The following is a 19733-nucleotide window of genomic DNA, read 5'->3' on the forward strand; positions in this document are numbered from 1 at the left end:
ATAAACTCCTGTTTTCAGTCATCTGTAGTAAAAAACGACACCATTATCATGCTCCCTTGATCCAAGTAAGCATGCTTATTTTTGTCAGGACTTCTGCAAAGTGTTTGCTATCCGAAGTAAACATAGGTAACTGCCTCAGACTGAGTGAAGCCATTGGTCCATCTATCTCAGTATTGTCGTTACTGACTGAGAGTGTCTGTTCTGAGTACATTCCTAGCCCCAGTTGGAAATGCGGGGAATGAACCTTTGACCTTCTGCATTGCAAATCATATCCTCTGCCACTGAGTTACGGCCCTTCCCCAGTTCTGTTCCACATTAGATATGAACGCAGGTCTCCTGCAGCTTTCCTTCGTCCTTTGAGACCAAACTTATTACCGTTATAGAGCTCTACTATGTGTCATATCTGGTTTAAAAGGTTAGCAGTGCTACACAATGAGAGTGTTTTGTTTCTACATGAATGCCTTTGGTGATGCCTTCGCAAACAGGAGGGAAAAAGGCTTGACACAAAAACTGCAGTAAAAGGTTCATATTTTTCTAGTTCAAGTGGCTGTCAAATGTATCTACAAATATTTAGGTGCAATTAGATTGTGTTGCACATCAGTCAAAACTGAAGCCAAGCCGTATATACCACTGGGGAACTGAGTGGATTTGATGCAGAAATGACCCTTGGAGGATGATTTCATGCTCAGTCAGGCTTTGTGAATCTAAAGTTATTAAACTGGAAAACACTATTTCCCAGGAGACAGGGAACTAGACTGGAACGGAGTAGAGGACCATGGTTCTTCTAGGGCCACCATTTCCACTGACCTCTTTAAATAACCCCGCTCTTATTCCTTGCTTTGTGTGTCATAGTGATAATGATTTTCCATATGTAAGAGTTAATGGCTCAACACCACCAGCTAATTCAAGAACCAATGAAGTGAATGAAAAGTTAGGTAAGAAAGGACTTCAGTGCACCTTCTGATAATATGTCATTGGTGTGAGAATTGCGGCAATACATAAGAAGCTCCCATATACAGAGTCAGAGCATTAGTCCATCTTGTTCAGTATTATCTACACTGACTGACAGCTGTTCTCCGGGATTTCAGAATGGGATCTCTTCCAGCTTTACCTGGAGATGATGGGGATTGAAACTGGTATCTTTTGCATGGAGAGCATATGCTCTTACCACTGAACCACCACAGCTCTTCCATGAGGGCCTCTGTCCTCCCTGGACTGTTCTAATATGACACTGAGTAGTGTCGACAGCTCTGGATAGTAGATCTCTAAGGCCTTCTGCAACCTGGAATTTCTTGGTTGGAGCTGCTGGAGGCCTAGTGCAACCAGATCATGAGGCCTACCTGTCAGGGATCTGTTTTCAGTTGAGGGGAGAGACAGGAACGTACAGAGAGCCTCCTCCTCTGTTGAGCAGCTGCACTTCGTCAGAGTCTGGGGAGGGGCAGTTTTCAGGAGACAAGGAAGACAAGAGAGAGCAGAGCCAAAAAACTGCTACCAGGGGAGGGAATGAGCAGTTTCCGTCGCTTAGTTTTCCACGTAATGAAAAAAGACGGAGAGGGGAGCTTCCGGGTTTTCTTTGCTGGAGGGGAAATAGGAAGAAGGCACTTCCGGATTCTGCTAGCGATTGAGGCAGACATGGTTTTGAAACTTCTGCACTGTTCATAAGTTTGCACTCAATAAATCCTGAAAAGAGAGGCTGGAGTCCGGGCTGTTATCTTCGCAAGCATCCACACTCCCTTCTGACACTACCACTGAGCTAAGATCCCTCTCCTGCATGTAAAATATTGTGCACATGGAGTATCCACAAATATAACCAGACCATTGCCCCATCTACCCTAGTATTTGACTACTATGACAGGCAGGAGCACTCCAGCCTCTTCTGAGAGATCCTCCACTGCTTCTTTCCTGCAAGTGCCCCCGCCTCATCCTACTTCAATTTGTTTTGCTACCTACTGTGGATTATGTTCTTTTTAGCCAGAAGTAAGCAATAACCTTCGGAGAGCAGAAACCTTTGCAGCATAAATGTTCCATGGGATTCCACCAACAAGCCCAAGCAATCTAATGAGATTGTTGTTGTTTTAGAAATGTCAGCTTTGAAGTCATACGTGTTGCAATTTGTCATTCTGTTTTTACAGGTTCCAGACAGAAGTAAATTACGATACACTGGAAGTCAGAGATGGGCCGACGAGTTCTTCTCCATTAATTGGGGAATACCATGGCACACAAGCACCACAGTTCCTTATTAGCACTGGGAATTTCATGTATCTCCTATTCACTACAGATAACAGCCGTTCAAGTGTTGGTTTCTTGATTCACTATGAAAGTAAGTCTGATATTTTTCTCAGTTAAAATGAGTGTAATAACCGAATGTGGGTATTGTGGGGAATGAGAAGTGTATTGGCAGGGTGGCTCATAAATCAGCGAAAAATGTAAATGACTGTAACATAGGAATGGTTAAGAGTGAAATGGGTGGTATCAGACTAATTTAATCTGTGTTAGGGTTTCTGCTTGTGCCGTGTGACTTCTCCCGTCTCCCCTCCCCCCACATGTCCCCTAAATTTGTTCTGGGGGTTGCACCAACCCTCTGGAGTATATCTGGGAAGAACATGGGGTATGCACAAGAAAAGGAGAGAAGAGGTTCCATGGCACAAGAGGAAATCTTTGTACTTATGGAATCAGTTAGGTTTGCACCACTTGTTATACATTTAGTGTACAATCCTATACTGTTCTCTGAGAGTAAGCTCTATTGAACTCAATGGGATATACCTTTGAGTAGACATGTCTGGAATTGCACTTTTTAAAATAAAAAGTTATTTAAAAAAAACAAAAACTATTATTATACATTGCTGCAGGTGTGTATTAAAAAAAATATCAAAACATTTACCCAATCCAGAACTTCACTGTGAGCATGGGAGTGCCTCACATTGGAACATGGCATTCTTTATTTGTGTGTAGAGTGGAATAAGTCTCATTTCCAAGAGTTCTGCTTGCATTATGATGCATGCCTCTGTTCTCTGATTTGGTATAATAACTAACTAGATGCCTGCAATAAATTTTGCAGTCATTAAATGGTTAAGAGGGCACAGATTGCTTGCTTTGCTTCCTGGTTCACAGTAATTGTTGATATCTGAATTGGGACAAATTATTGTTACGCCTACCTATAACTTGACTCCAAAGTAAAATCAGAAGCCACAGTTTAAAGTGGGACTTTGATTCTGATTTGGAAACAAAGTAAGATTACCAGAGTTGAACATCATGGTATTTTCCATGAACCAGGAAGCAGACTTTTATGAAGTCGTTCTATGGTTATGATGTCAGAACCTGCTTATAATTTTTGAAAGATGAAAATGCAAGTAAAATAAAATCCCACAGTGGTGAAGGTTTCAAGTGTGAATTTATTCCCAAAGCATATAAGAGGTTTCTCATACTCTATAATTCTTTAGGGGAAAATATATTGATTGTGATCATAATAATATAGAACTAGTCTAGTAGAGTATTTCATATTTCTGTTGTCATAGGTAGTGCTAGAGTCATGCACAGTAATTTCCAATATTCATTCCAATATGGATGTATTGCAGCAATTGTATCCTTATGCATTATTAAGAAGTAAATAGTAGTTTCATTGTTAGCGCTTAAATGACTAGAGCATTCATCTTTTCCCATTAATAACAAGCATGATAACAAAATGAAAATTTAGGATTGAAAAGTGGAGTTTACAGAATGCTGATTCTCTACAGTTCTGGAAGAGAATCACACTCATCTCTGCCATGAGCCACAATGAGCTGCGTGCGGTAGCCGGTGGCTTGAGAAGAGTGGCGCATCATGCTCTCCGTGCAGCACTCATAAGCCTGCCTGCCACTGCCATTATTAGCACCATATGTGCCACCCTCCAGTGGCCTGCCAGCTAGCTGTAGAAGGTTTCCGCTTTTGCTGCCACAGCAAATACTACAATATTTGCCTCTCTAGAGAAGTATCAAACAGTGCTCCTACAGGGCTCTATGGAGTGCAGGGATCCTTCAGTGATCTGGAGTGCATTGATGCAGGTGGTCTTCACAACCACCTTGCCCACAGAAATGTGCTTCAAGGAAGGACCCCTTAAATTTATTGGTTGCAAATGAGGGTGGTTTCCCTTGGCTCATGGCAGGTTATCTTAGACAAGGGGAAAAAAACTATTTTCTATTTAAAAAAGAAATTCTAATTAGAAATAGATAAATCAGAAATAGGTTGGCTGACTTCCCAATTTTAGCCATTAAGAACCTTACCTTTTTCCTGCTGGAGACAGACTAGAAGGGAGGCGAAGGGAGAAACATGGAGTGGATTTTATGTAACAGGGAATGGGTTGTGTCTCAGACGTACAGAATACTGGCAATGGAAGTGGGGACTGTGCTGAAAGGAAGACATAGTGCCCTTGCATTGGTGCCATGTCATCGTTCTCAACATTAAACTCTCATTCTTTATTGCATATGTCTTGAGATAGGCTGCAGTTATGCAGTTTTTAAGATGCACATTCTTTTACTTCACCACTGCAAATGAATCATTGCTAATTATTTTTAATCGTTGCTAACTTGTTACATTTGCAGTGAAATTTATAAGGTTGCAGTATGTTTAGAAAGAGATGGGAGGAGGATACTTTGAGAAATTATGTATGAAAATGTATTTCTATATTGTGCAAAGTGAACTGGCTTTAGTATTTATGTGTTTTTTTTATTTATTTAAGTAGTTTATATCATATCCTTCCAACAGTTCCCATGGTTGCTTAGAAAAAAAGTTAAAATCACCGTAAACCAAAGCATTAAAGCAATATTAAAACATTGCAATACAAAAAGAGCAGCATAAAAGCAGTAAGCAGAATTGAAAACAGACACCAGGGCAACATGATAGCAATGTGTGTACGGTTATTTATTTATTATAGCCCACTCTCCACCAAATGGTCCCAGAGCAGGTTACATTAAAACCACAAGTTAAAGCAAACTTCAGTTCATTAAAAACAGTAAATTAAACTGCAAAACTGAACAAAATTGTAAGAGCAGCAAAATAAGAATCCAACAGTAGAAGAGGAAGGAAAACATCCACTCATCTGAAAAGCATTTCCCCCCCGTAGTCACTCAACCTCAGATGACATGGGCCTCTTCCATTGAACATCACAGTGGAGGCACATTTGAATACAAGCTTTGAAACCCATGAAGCCTGGTACATAAACCATCCTTCATCCACCAATGGGATCTCTGTTTTGTCTGGACTGGGCTCCAGTTTATTGGCTCTCTTTGAGTCCATCACTGTAAATTCAAGTAATGCAGTAGTTGTGTGGTTTAGTGCAATTCCTGCATTACTTTTATGAAAAAAAGATAAAAGCAGGTGCTGTCTGCATAATCGTGACACCTCACCTCAGACCTCCGTATGACCTCATTCATCAGTCTCATGCAGATGTTTAAATACAAGAGGGGAACAACAACAAAAACATGTGGGACTCTATCACATAACTGCTAGAGTCAAATAAAAGACTTCCAGCACCATCTTCTGAAATTGACTGTCCAAGTAGGAAATGAACTACCTAAATTGCAAACCAGTTTAGTAGGATACTATAATGGATGGTATAAAAAGCCTCCAAGAGATCCAAGAAAACCAAAGGGCTTACACACCATCTCTCTATCCTGAAATATGTTGTTCACTGGGACAACTTAAGCAGTTTCAGTGCCAAATCCACACCTGAAAACTGATTAAAATGGAACTGGGAACTCAAGCCTCACCCAATGGTATCTGAAGTTTTATAGCAATCTCCCACTGGAGCCATTTGACACAGAAAAGTTTACTAGTGAGTGTCCAATAATTATTCAGATATTTCATGTCCACAACAGGTTTCTTCTGGAGAGGCTGTGCTGCTTCCTCTTTTGTACTGCTGACATAGGCATATTTGAATAATATTTTCCTATCCAGCACTCAAAAGCTTGATCCAGTTGCAATTAGACTCAATTATCACTGCTAAACATCTGAGGTTCAAAATAGCCACCCACTGCACCATGAAAAGCTGAAAACATTGTGCCACTATTGACACAACTCTTCAGAATGAAAGCTTAGGCAGGGTATCATTTCAAAGATTGCTATCTATGCTTTTCAGTAATACTAAGCTTTAAATAAACTACCATGTGGCTTTACAGAGATTGGCACTTAGAGAGGCATCGGCACTTTTTGAGGAATGGAAACTAAGTTACAGCTATTTGAAGGGCTAAAAGTTATTTTACCTGGAGGGAAAAATAACTCCATAACCAGGAAAGAGAACTATTTCAGTGACAGCAGTGGTACTCTAATCCAAGTACTAAACCATAACTTCAGATGCACAAAGTTGGCACCATACAATGTTCAGAGGCATTCCAGTGCTTTTTAGAAAAGTTTAATACCCAAATGGCTGGGAGAATATTTAAATCAGGTATAGCCAACATAGTTCCCTGCATGTGTTTTGGACTACAACATCTGTCATCCTCTACAATAGGTCATGTAGGTTGGTCCTGACTGGAGATTTCCCTGGAGTTTTGTGCATTTGGAGGAAAGCTGCTTCTAAGAGACAAGCCACACACAGGTCACATTTGCCTGTCCCAATTCTCGTTCATTAGTGATTCCAGAAATATTACACCTCTTTCTCCAGAGGTCCTGATGGTACTCTGAGGTCTCAACTGGGAAGAAAGGGAGGTTACAGCATGCAGAGTACACCATGGAAGAACCGTCCTTATTAGCATTCCCTGTGTAGAAGATAAAGTACAAATATATAGAAAGACAACGCGGGGGGCAATGGAAAGTAAATGATCACGACATCTATCCAATGTCGTTACTTAATATCCTTGTCAAATTCCTCTCCTTACTTGCTCGTATTACATTTTTGTATCCTTCTTTTTGAAGCATAGATTATTTAAATAACTTGTAACAAAATTATCTTGCTCACATTTCTCTCTCTTTTTTAAAGGGTTGCCTCCAACCTCTATAAACTCAGTGCTTTCTCTCTCGTTTTAGTTTTAGCTCAACATAATTTGCTCTTCTGCAGTGAACTTCTAATATTTGTCCACCTTCCCTTTCTCTGACCAGGTGTTACACTGGAATCGGATTCCTGCCTTGACCCAGGTATTCCTGTGAATGGCCATCGGCATGGTAATAACTTCAGCATCCGATCTACAGTCACTTTTAACTGTGATCCAGGTTACACTCTGAGTGATGATGAACCACTTGTGTGTGAACGAAATCATCAGTGGAACCATGCACTACCTAGCTGTGATGGTACGTACTATGCAATAGTTGCTCTTGGACCTCTGCAAAATAAATTATATTTAAAAAGATGTAATATCTCATCTTTTCATGTAGGGAAAAGGGGGGGGGGGCAGAAAGAAACTGTATTATTCACTACTCTCTTTCCTGAAACTCCTTTTCGCTTTATCATATCTACTCCTCTGCTCCCATGAATGTATGGTTTTCTGGGACACATTCCAAAGCAGAAAATATACCTTTGTGCTAAGTGTGTCTAGCTCAACATAGGACACGAAACCTCTAAGAGAGAAATGCTTTGCTGGTCCAACTTCCTCCATTCTAGCACTCTGATGGGAAACACTAAACCTACGGGAAGTGTTCATTTTATGCTAGAATATTATTAAAGAAAGTCCTTTCCAAGACTTGGAGATAAGGATAGGCAGATCTGTCGCTTTCAGTTTCTTTCAGTTTCTTATTTTTCCCATCTTAAATTGAGTTCTTCACATTTCCACATCTGTTTTTACTTTGTAAAAAAAAATTCTCATAAAAATTCACCAGTGCATATTTTAGTGCATATTTCTCCTAGTACACACATTTTTTCCCTATGCAATTGTTCCCCAAAGACACATTGTTGCAAAGCAATTTACCCTAATATGGTGCATTTTAATAGTATTTTTTACTAATATGTAAGCACTTTGTGCATATTTTACCTCCATATAGGCAGTATATAAATTCAATAAATAATAACAATAATAATGTTTGTACACATCACTTGGGTGGAGAGCAGGTGATGCAAAATTTTGAGAAACTGTGACCAGAGTGAGCCCTGGGCCGATCTTCTTTCCAGACTTAGAATAACTCCTAAAAACCTTTGAATTTCCCTAGAGAGGTCTCCAATAAAGTCTGGAAAGACTGATATGGTTACAAATCACAACAGCAAAAAAACGTATTCACACGCTGGAATACATAACCGCATTTACATATTGCAGAAGAAGATATGTAATGATGAACCTGTCATTAATGATCTTCTCGTCAGTGAACCACATATTCCTACGGAACACAGTAATAAAACCAACTTAAAAGCTATCTTGTAGAACCAACCAACTTGAAAATTATCTTACAGAATCAGGAGAACCATCACATACTACAGACCAAAATGGGCTTTTCTTTATTGTCTGAATATTGTAAAATACTTCCACCTGAAGTATTATGAAGCATTTTATTATGAATAAGATAGGACTAAGAGTGATTCTACTTTGCAGAATATCTAAAAATTGCAGTTTTCATGGTGCTTCTTCAGGTATATAGATTTCAATCATAAACTTTCTGCTTGGGCTGATGTTGTTCAGAGTGCTGAACTACACTGTGGCATAGTTCTTGAGATAGTTTTATTGACACATTGCATTTTTCTTCTGCTTTATTTATGGCTCATGGGATTGCTATGTTTTATTGTTTAACATACTTTATAGCGGTTCTGAAAATCACGGCTGTATTTATTATGAGATCTTCTAAGTTTGTATAATTTAGAATGTTCGGTTTCTTTAATCTCAGCACCCTGCTCTTTCAAATGCTTCTAGTTAAAACCTACAGTGATTGCAATCTCTTCTCTTCCTCCCTCCCTATACACACACACACACACACACACACACACACACACACAAGCAGAGACAGAGATAGTGAGAGAGTGGCAGTGCCTGCTTTGTTTTGGTTATGAAGAATTTACAGACAGAAGCATGTTTCAGTAGCCTCAGCACAGAGTCAGAAAGAGAGCCTGTACTGAAGTTATAACCCCATTCTTCCATTTCCCAGTGGTGACATTTGGTTATGAATTGCAGAACTGGGGGATGAGCCCCTCTTTCTTGCCCATAATTGGGGCATTTTGCTAAAGAGGGAGGAGGGGAGTAAGACGGGGGAAAGAGAGTGAATATGTATGGGTACACTATTCTTTTCTGAAATCAATCCCCATTAAAGTACCCCTACATTTTTCTAGTTTAAGGTCAGAGTTTGAATTGAGAATGACGTGCCAGCCATAATCCAACCATTCCCCTCCCCACCCCCAGCATGCTAAAAGTGGAATTTTATTGTGTATTTTTCTCACATTACAATTGCTTCTTTACTTGAGAATGTTGGGTCGTGTCAATCAATAGCTGAAAAGATATGCCAACATATAATGCTGATTGTCAGATATTTAATGTATTAAAAACGGAAAGATGCAGGAAAAGGCAAGTTATAGGCACACCAAAGCAAGTTATGGGGCACATACCGCAATCTAATTTTGCAAACACTGTGTAATTTACCCATATAAACAATACAACTCGTGTCATGCAAATCAGAACAATCTATTATGAATTCCATGGAAAGTATTCTTTTAGTGTCCTAGCAGCCTTCTAATCTCCACAGGGTTTTGGTTTTGAAAGAATTAGTATGTCTGCAGGGGGAAATGTGTATCTCTTTTTCCTTTAAAAACAAGAGAAAAGAAATGTGATAAATCTGCTGAACAACCCACCCTGAATTATTAATTTTAGGGTGTGTGTGAATAGAATCAGTATAACAGCTTTATAATGCAGTTTTTTAGCTCTCAAATCTAGATCAAAGAAAAATAAAGAAATTTCTAAAGATACCTGTTTCTACATTTTGTACTATCCTTGTGATTGGCCTGAGAATCCGAAAATATAGGGATCTATATTATTGTCTCTGTGTATGCTAATTTTATTTTTGATACCTTTTGGTATATATTTGAGCATAGGTTCTTTCTCCCAGTTAATCTTGCACCCTACCCCATCCACCGGAACAGCATTTTCTGGCTAGACGCTACGTTTGACAGCCTTCCTCATCAGTGCTCTGCATAATCTACCCTCTCTAAAATGTAAAACCCACATATTCTAGTTTTCTCTTATTATCTCTTTTGAGACACAGTCTTGTCAGATTCTTTACTATCTGTCAGGTTGCCAAGGAGATGAGGCACTCACTGGCAATTCTGAGTAGACCTTAATGCAGATATATATGCATTTCAGTCTTATTACTACTGCCTGCTCCTAATCAGTTCATTTGCTCTGATGATGTTTACAACTTTTCTATTTCAGCAGGGACCTATTATTTGTAAAACATAAACAACATGGTGTTGTGTGTGTGTGTGTGTGTGTGTGTGTGTGTGTGTGTTTAAGCTGAATTGGTAACAGTGTTGGTTAGCATTTGTTTGTGGCCCCAGGAAGTTAATGGGCCTAATAATGCTCCTCAATTTTTAAAAAATAGGTCAAGCAGAGCATCAGTAATTATTTTATTACTAATATTTCTTTCTTTTGTACAGCTCTGTGTGGTGGCTATATTCATGGGAGAAGTGGAACCATTCTGTCACCAGGCTTTCCTGATTTTTATCCAAATTCTTTAAACTGCACATGGACAATCGAAGTTTCTCATGGCAAGGGTAAGAGAACATTGCAGGGTATATCTGTTTAAAATGCCTCCTGAAGATAGATTTTGAAAAAAAATTAAAGCAAGGGAACCCATCCACTTCGCCCATATAGGCTTAATAAAAAGATAAAGTAAGTGTGTGTGTGTGTGCGTGTGTGTGTGTGTGTGTGTGTGTGAGAGAGAGAGAGAGAGAGAGAGAGAAAGAAAATGTTATTATCTTGACTCTATGTCAGAGTTGGCAAGTCTCAGGGTATAACCTGAAGCTCCACCCCCTCTGGCCAACATTCAGTTGGGTAAAGCTTCCAAGAACCAGGGACTGCACTCTTCTTACACAACTTGAGTTCGCCAGCATTGAGAGGTCGATTGATCAAATGGACAATCAGCTTCCAAGTGCCTCAGGGTGCTCATCAGCGTACCTTAGATTATATTCTTGGGTGTTCACACTGCCTGTCAAACAATGACCAAATGAAACAATTGGCAAAGCCAGTCAATCAAATCAATACAGTGGTACCTCGGGTTAAGTACTTAATTCGTTCCGGAGGTCCGTACTTAACCTGAAACTGTTCTTAACCTGAAGCACCATTTTAGCTAATGGGGCCTCCTGCTGCTGCCACACCGCTGGAGCCCAATTTCTGTTCTTATCCTGAAGCAAAGTTCTTAACCTGAAGCACTATTTCTGGGTTAGCGGAGTCTGTAACCTGAAGTGTATGTAACCTGAAGCGTATGTAACCCGAGGTACCATTGTATAGCTTTGCCATAGTCAGCAACACAGTAAGGAATATGCAGAAATGATGCCTCCACTTGGGAATTAGAAGCTACCTCTAAAATTCCTCCTCACCACTGGAAAGGACAACTAGCTAATCCCTTAGCACTGCACAGGGTTGGTGGGTGAATTGTTGTGCTGGTTGCAGAGGCAGCAACACCGTCTAAAATAGGTGTGCTGCCCATTCCACTGTTGGCCACAACCCTGTGCTGGGATGTAGTCATGTCTTCCCCACATGTTCCCATTCCATCCTGAATGAGGAATGGGACAGACTTGCCCCCAGCAGAGACCCAGAGCAGTGACAATCTGTTTTGAGTTGGGATCAGTGAAGAAAGTTGGTTTTAAATGTCCTTGAAAATACATAATATGAGAGTAATATTTGTCATTTTCATGTGTCAATATTTGTCACTTTCATGTGTCAATATTTGTCACTTCTCAAATCTATCAAAGTAATATCTGCATTGCTTTTTAAAAATTTATATACTGTCAAGTCATTGCATCTGTTGATATCACTAAATGCCAGCCAGTATTGACAATTAAAATGTTACCTTTCTTCATTAATGCTCACCTGTCTTGCGATTATAGTACTTCTGTGTGGAAAATAATTCCTGGTTTTCTTCACTGGATTCTGTTACTGCTTTAATATATTTCTGAACAAGTGTGGCATTTTATTTAAATAGAACAGTATGGGTGTTTAGATAACTCCAAGCACTGAAATGATGAAATAGGATTTTAAAAGCAGAGAATTAAAATTAATGGATTTTTTCCCCTCCTCTGGTTGTCGACCTTTGAGATACACTTCTTTCTTTTTCGCAGTCCTTCTTTGTACTTTCTCTCTCCCTCCCCACTTTTTCATTCCCTATACTATTTTAGAAATGAGAATTCTTATGTAGTTGTTTAGGGTCAAAAGCAAGGACTTTAAGAAAACAAGCACAAAGAGTTCTGAAACTGGAAAGCTTTAGCTATATAGTGTATGCATCAGAGAATAGCAACAGTGGTACCTCGGGTTAAGTACTTAATTCGTTCCGGAGGTCCGTTCTTAACCTGAAACTGTTCTTAACCTGAAGCACCACTTTAGCTAATGGGGCCTCCCGCTGCTGCCGTGCCGCTGGAGCACAATTTCTGTTCTCATTCTGAAGCAAAGTTCTTAACCTGAGGTACTATTTCTGTGTTAGCGGAGTCTGTAACCTGAAGCGTCTGTAACCTGAAGCGTATGTAACCCAAGGTACCACTGTAATTATATTTGTTACAACTTAGCCAGAATGTGCAACATTTGCACCAAGGTTGGGGTGGCTCTGTCTTTGTTAACCTTCATATTATATGTACACACACACACACACACACACACACACACACACACACAGGCTTGGATCTAAAGGTGCCATTCTACTAATGGAATGAGTCTTCTACTACAGAAGGGTCTGTTTCTGACCTGCTTGTGAAAAAACATTGTGTGAACAATGTGACCCCAGAACTAGAGAAGTTGTCTGTATAAGTTCTTGAGCTTGAGCTCTTTCTAATCATAATCATAATTTATTATTTATATGCCACCCATCTGGCTGGGTTTCCCCAGCCACTCTGAGTAGCTTCCAACAAAATATTAAAAACACAGTACAGCATTAGAGATTAAAAACTTCCCTAAACAGGGTTGCCTTCAGCTGTCTTTTAAAAGTAAGATAGTTGTTTATTTCCTTGACATCTGATGGGAGGGTGTTCCACAGGGTGGGCGCCACTACTGAGAAGGCCCTCTGCCTGGTTCCCTGTAACCTCCCTTCTCGCAGTGCGGGAACCACCAGAAGGCCCTCGGCGCTGGACCTCAGTGTCCGAGCTGAACGATGGGGGTGGAGACGCTCCTTCAGATATACTGGGCCGAGGCCGTTTAGGGCTTTCAAGGTCAGCACCAACACTTTGAATTGTGCTTGGAACCTTTTCACAACCTGCTGTAGTTTACATTCTACTGCCTGTGTCTTCATTATTGACTTGGTTCTCATACTATAATGAAGGCATAGCCAATGTGGTGCCCTCCTAGATGTTGTCTGATTAAACCTCCCTTCGGCCCCTACTGCATGAACAATGGTCAGGGATGATGGAAGTTGTAGTCCAACAACAACCAGAGGGCATCACATTGGCTAGCTTTGCTATAATGTGGTCATTGATGCATTGTGGTACCACACTGTGGGAAACCTTCCCCTAGAGCTTCCACAAGAGTTCATTGAGCAGTTCTAATGTAGCTTCTCCTTCCACTCAGTTTCCTTGCTTCCCCTGTACCAGGGGATAGGTTTCTGGACTCTGGGGAAATGGTGGTAGTTTGGGTAATAGCTTTCAGAATTGAGCAAAGCACAGCAGGATTGTAGTTACACTGATCTTGCGTACAAGCGTATGCTCAGGGCCACTCACTTATGAATACACCTGCTTGAAGGCTTACAACAGTGTTATATGTAAGAGAGTTGAGAACTGGATGCATATTCACCCTGGGTGACAAAAGCAAAGCAAAACAAGACACCTGGTAGTGAAGCCTGAGCCTTTAGCTGACTCAGTTTGCCAGTGGTTCTGCTCAGGAGGTCAGATCCCAGGTAAGCATGACATATTTTGTCATCCATCCTTTACTCAAAAAGCAAAATATTGTTCTTTTCCCATTTTTCAAGGAGTACAACTGATCTTCCACACCTTTCACCTGGAAAGCTCCCATGACTATTTGCTCATCACTGAAGATGGAAGCTTCACAGAACCTGTGGCCAGATTAACAGGGTCCGTTTTGCCTCCTACCATCAAAGCTGGACTCTTTGGAAACTTCACGGCACAACTTCGGTTTATTTCTGATTTTTCCATTTCCTACGAAGGCTTTAATATCACATTTTCAGGTAAAGGCATGGGCTTTGATAGATTATTTGGAAATGTTTGATATCTATATTATTAACTACAACAGTCATAATGAATAGCAGTAGAAGATTCCCCCACCTGTTGTCAGGAGATTCCCCTACCCACTCCAGATAACATAGCCTACCATGTTTGATAACCTCCCTGGCACTCTGTAATGGATTTTCAGGAAATATATGAGGATTTAAGGAAGAATGGAAGGAAGGAAGGATCTGTTTTATGACAAAACAAATTCCTTCCAGTAGCACCTTAAAGACCAACTAAGTCAGTTCTTGGTATGAGCTTTCGTGTGCATGCACACTTCTTCAGATACACTTCTTCAGTGTGCATGCACACGAAAGCTCATACCAAGAACTGACTTAGTTGGTCTTTAAGGTGCTACTGGAAGGAATTTGTTTTGTTTTGACTATGGCAGACCAACACGGCTACCTATCTGTATCTGTTTTATGAGTTGTCAGTAGTTTATACAATATGGGATGCAACTCAGTAGTAGCTGAAAACCAACCAAACATTGGAATTATATAATATTCATTCAACATGTACTTGGTTCTTGTCTTTTTGCAACCTTAAACTTCAGTCCTGTGCACAATTAACTGCAAGTAAGGATCCATTAGACATAATAGGTCTCACAGTCATGTATACATGCATAGTATTGTACAGTAAATTGGCTAGCAGCAGCTACTGTTTACAACTATTAATGTCTTGGGTCTTTTGGAGATTCTAAAACCATGCACAAGTAGTTTACATTACAAGTCCCTAACTGCACCATTCTTGGTTCTGGTTTCCACTTGGTTGATCTGAGTGCAAAGATCTTTCCAAGAAAGCACGAACGGAACAATTCTGGCATTATGCACACATGAATCATAAATGATTTGTTTTGATTTGAAATATTATCTAGCTTCTAGAAGTAATTGTATTAAGTTTTTAAATGTCAGTTAATGAAACCAAACAGACCAGATATTAATGATAAGAGTTTCTCAGGTCAAACACATCAGGGACTTCTTGGAAAAGGTGCGGTTCATGTGGAAAGTTTAGCCTTATTTAACAGTCAGAACAGCAGATCATTTTCTTTCTTTTTGGGGGCAATCTTCCCACCCACCTTCAAGCCTGAGAACATTCGGCACATTTTCTCCTGTGATTTTACTATGTGCCAAAACGGGAAGGAGAAATTTGGGGGACAATCTCACATATATTCCTCCACTGTTACTGCGTTGGCCAAATACCTAATAGCGGAAGTTGAACACTGAAATGAAGGTGAAGGGCTCGTGATGTGTGACCTTATCCTAAGATTGTTGTAGTTAGGGGTGGTCCTACTGAATCTGAACCAGGGTTCACTATGCCCTGTGTAACAGCCAACCTGATTAATCTGGGAAACCCCAAAAATAGGGCATGAATGCAATAGCCCCCAGCACTTGCTACCTGGTTCAGTGGTTTATTGTGCCTGCACTCCCCTGCATGATTGTTATCATGTGAGGGAAATGAATACCCGAATCGGGCTGTGGCTGTTCGTTTATCGATTGCCTGATAATCCCACCTTTCCTCTTAACGAGCCCAATGTGGACATAGGTTTCATAGTGGTCTCTCCTCTGGGTACTAACGAAACCAAACTTTGCTTAAGTTCAACAAATTTATAAGCACAACCTGCCTGTTCAGCCTGCTTTATAATATCAATGTGAATTTTTCTCTGAATATTGCTAGTATAGAAGCCGTGGCCTTGGTTTTAGAGGAAAAGGAATGTTATTCCGCAAAATGGGCAGTTTGCTGAAAGGAGATGGTATTGAATTGAATATGAGCTGAGACAGCAGGTTACTAAAGTGGCAGTAAAATCTGCACTGACAGAGGGGGTAGAAATGTATATCACAAATAGAGAGTGCTGCATTAAGCATGCAAAGCTAAACCTTTGCATTCCTTACCCTCTCTATATATGCTCTCCTTGTTCTGTTACTTTGACTTCACACTGGACTTCACATTCAAAGGCTGCAGTACCTATATGCTGTAAGATGAGTCTGCACATGCAAATTAATTCACATATTGAATTACTGGTTACATTTATTATTTATCAGTGATACTAAAATAGGATTTTCATATATATATATGAAGGTCTTGATGAATATTGTGTGTGCACCCCCCCATATGGTGTCTGACTTAACTGATATTTATCAAGATAATTTGAATGCTCCTAATACTTGTCTTTAAGAAAGTTCCTGCAAGCTATTATTTAATCACAGTAGTTCCTAGAGCAAAGTGTTGGCCTCCTTTGCTAATGCCAAACCATAAATCTCATCGCTTCCCTCGCAGTAAAAAATTGGCTGCAATCCAGGTGCTGATAGAACAGTAGCTACCCTGTGAAGCACTACACCAGGGCTGGATCTAGACACATCAAAGAAGTGTTTCAGTTTAAAGCGCTGTAAATTTAAACAGGGAAAACAGGTAGAGAAAAACGGGACTCCACATCGCCATCTGGTGGCACAGTGTTATATCACAAATACAACACATATAAATCGCTTTTTCTTTACCAGTCTGAGTCCAAGGTGCTGTAGCATCTTGAAGCTTCCTGCATCCAATCAGAAGCTGCGATTTGGTTTTTGGAAGTTGAACGGACTTCCAGAATGGATTCCGTTCGACTTCCAAGGTACGAATGTATGTTGGTATTGTGTAGTTATCCTGTTTAAATTTTTTTTAAAAAAATGGAACTTTCATCTTTTTTCTTGGCTTTTGATTTATTGTCTGAAGAATATGACCTGGAACCCTGTGATGATCCTGGTGTTCCTGCCTTCAGTCGAAGAATAGGATTTCATTTTGGCGTCGGAGATTCCTTGACATTTTCTTGCTTCCCTGGATATCGCTTGGAAGGTGCGGACAAGCTTGCGTGCCTGGGTGGCGGCCGCCGTGTATGGAGTGCACCTCTGCCAAGGTGTGTGGGTAGGTGGTCACATGCTTTCATTTCATTCATCCAATTGATAGCACATGGGGGAGGCAAAAGGAGACGGGGGCAAAGCTAAAGTCACCTATAATTGTGTAAATTATTATTCAGTGCATATTATAAATGGGTTGTTGTCATGGACTGGCTGGACACAGGAATGATAGGAGGAACCAGCTAGGGAACCACCAAAGGAGGCTTTGGTGGTGGTGGTGGGACAACAAGGAGTGATCAGAGGGAGAAGAGGAAGAAGACAGGGAGAGGAGGAGACATAGATGGCTTGGGGGAAGCAGGGACCTTTCATCTTGGCAACTGATTTCATGGAGTACCATATTTTTCACTCTATAAGACACACTTTTTTCCTCCTAAAAAGTAAGGGGAAATGTCTGTGTGTCTTATGGAGCGAATGTGGTCAATCACTGACTCCCTTTCTGGCCCCACCCCCTTGCCCAGGCCTCCATTGTTGAATGTTCTGCAGATGGAGGCTGTTTGTTTTCCCAGCGACATTTGACTGGCTGATTAGATTATCTGTCTGGAAACTGTAGAAATGGCTCCCTTTCCTTTCCTAAAGAAGCTGCAGAACTGTGAGTTGAACCCCATAAAAACAGGATTTTTTCCCTTTGCAAAGTAAGCTCAACAACTTTGAGATGATCCTCAAAAAAATTGGGTTTTCCCCCTTTGCAAAAGAAGCTGCACAACTGTGAGCTGATCCCCCCCCCCAACAGGGCTTTCCCCCTTTCTTCCTCTAAAAACTAGGTGTGTCTTATGGTCTGGTGCGTCTTATGGAGCAAAAAAATACGGTAATTCCTACAGGGAATGAGCTGCTGTGCCCATTAGGTCTGACACTCAGCCAAGTCTGTGAAGATAGTGTTTTTGCTAATAAAGAGTTAACTCCAACTTCCAGCTGTGTGATTTACTGGCCGGCTTGCTCTGTGACAGTTGTGGATGTTTTAACCGATTGAGTGTGGCTCTCAATTCACCAACTAATTCAAGAAGGTAGTTAGGTTGAAATGCAGCTGATATTATTGCACAATAAATAATTTGCTTAAGTTTGTGTGAAGGCACAAATCTTTCTGATGTCTTTGGCAGTAAAGATAGCAGCCATGGGGCAATAATAATAATAATCCTAATTATATTTTCTGATGTGTAAATCCTGCTGCTTAGCATTGCAGCTTAGATGTTTCAGGGGAACACACATGCTTGCATCAGAGCTTATATTTTGTTTTGATGTATTTATCATTTGGTCTGGTTAATAACTCAAATTACTTTTAAAATACTTCCATTGCAACAGAATATTAAATCTTTTTGGGGGGATTCCTTGAAAATTGGATTGCTTTATAAAATGCATGATACTACATGAAATGTTTTGCAGTTGTAAATTAGGTCACTCTGCTACAGAATCAGCGGCTTTGGGAATCTGCTCAGCATTCACTGGGTGGTTAACATAGTGGAATTTGGGACAGAATTTGGGTTCCCCTGCTCATTATATGACTCCAGTCATGTTTCCTTTAAGCTATTAGTACATGTGTTTATCTATAGATGATGGTCCAATTTTTTTTAGAAAGTTGCTTTAAAGTCACTATGGGACAGTTAACCCTTTTTTATTATAAACACACAAATCAGCCTCAGTTTTTTAGCATCTCTGTACAGAATTGGTATTACGACATAAAGGCTTAGCTGCCAGTTACATAATTTTAGAGCAGCTGTAGGCCAGGGGATTTTGCAGTCTTGCTTTTGGTGTTCATGTTGCGTAGATTACTGAATTCTTAGTCCACTTTGAAACTGAAGTGACCCATTGAAATGGCTTCACCACACTGACCCAGTTTGCAGAATATGCTAAGCTAAACCTTAGACTGTGTGGGCTCCTGGAGAAGAGCTTGCAACCACTTTTTGCTCCTCCCTGGCCCTCTTTGCTGGCCCTATGGTTAAATTCTTTCTTCGCTAACTGTGATCTGTTGCCCAAAGTTTGTTCTTGGTTACGGTTCATGATTAGTGAGGAGAGCTAAACCACAAGTCTTGTTGTGAGTGTGCACCTGGACTCACCTGTGTGCAGCCATTGCAGTCTTGGTTCAGGCAGCATGCTTAGCCAAACCTTAGTTTAGCTCAATGTGATGCAATAGCAAAAAGGATTAAGGAGGATCAAAGGATCTACAAGCTCCTCTCTGGGAGCCCACTGATTTGCATAGTCTCACTAGGCTAAGGTTTGGCTTTGCGCATTGTGCAAACCAAACCGTTCACACAAACTGCACACTGACCTGAGATGTGCTGAATTACAGCGCAATTACAAATATTTGCCCTTGTAGGGCAAATACAGGTTTTATGTAGGTTTTAATTGTAGGTTTTAATTGTTCTTAGATAAACTTCAATTATTTTTCAGATTTGAGATGAGGAAATAAGACTTGCATAACAGAATTTCAGGGATCTGAAATATATAGCTACCAACAAATCCATTTCATGTTGCACTGAACATACTGACTTTTTCACTTGCTTTTGAATATCTACTTTTGAATATCTGCTTTTGAATATCTACTTCCC

At 40.3% G+C, this 19733-nt stretch overlaps 1 protein-coding gene across 4 annotated transcripts in view; it reads left to right on the top strand.

Moving 5' to 3' along the window:
* CSMD1 (CUB and Sushi multiple domains 1) overlaps window positions 1-19733 on the top strand; it is a 956661-nt gene that overhangs the window by 740075 nt on the left and 196853 nt on the right. For all 4 annotated transcript variants that reach the window (XM_081856635.1, XM_081856636.1, XM_081856637.1 and 1 more), the window contains 5 exons: window positions 2133-2320; window positions 7072-7260; window positions 10535-10651; window positions 14047-14262; window positions 17012-17200. In XM_081856635.1, coding sequence (XP_081712761.1) covers window positions 2133-2320; window positions 7072-7260; window positions 10535-10651; window positions 14047-14262; window positions 17012-17200 — 899 coding nt within the window. The remainder of the gene's footprint in view (window positions 1-2132; window positions 2321-7071; window positions 7261-10534; window positions 10652-14046; window positions 14263-17011; window positions 17201-19733) is intronic.

Source organism: Podarcis erhardii (genome assembly GCF_964252035.2).
Source record: "Podarcis erhardii genome assembly, chromosome: 3".
In the NCBI taxonomy this organism is placed as follows: Eukaryota; Metazoa; Chordata; class Lepidosauria; order Squamata; family Lacertidae; genus Podarcis; species Podarcis erhardii.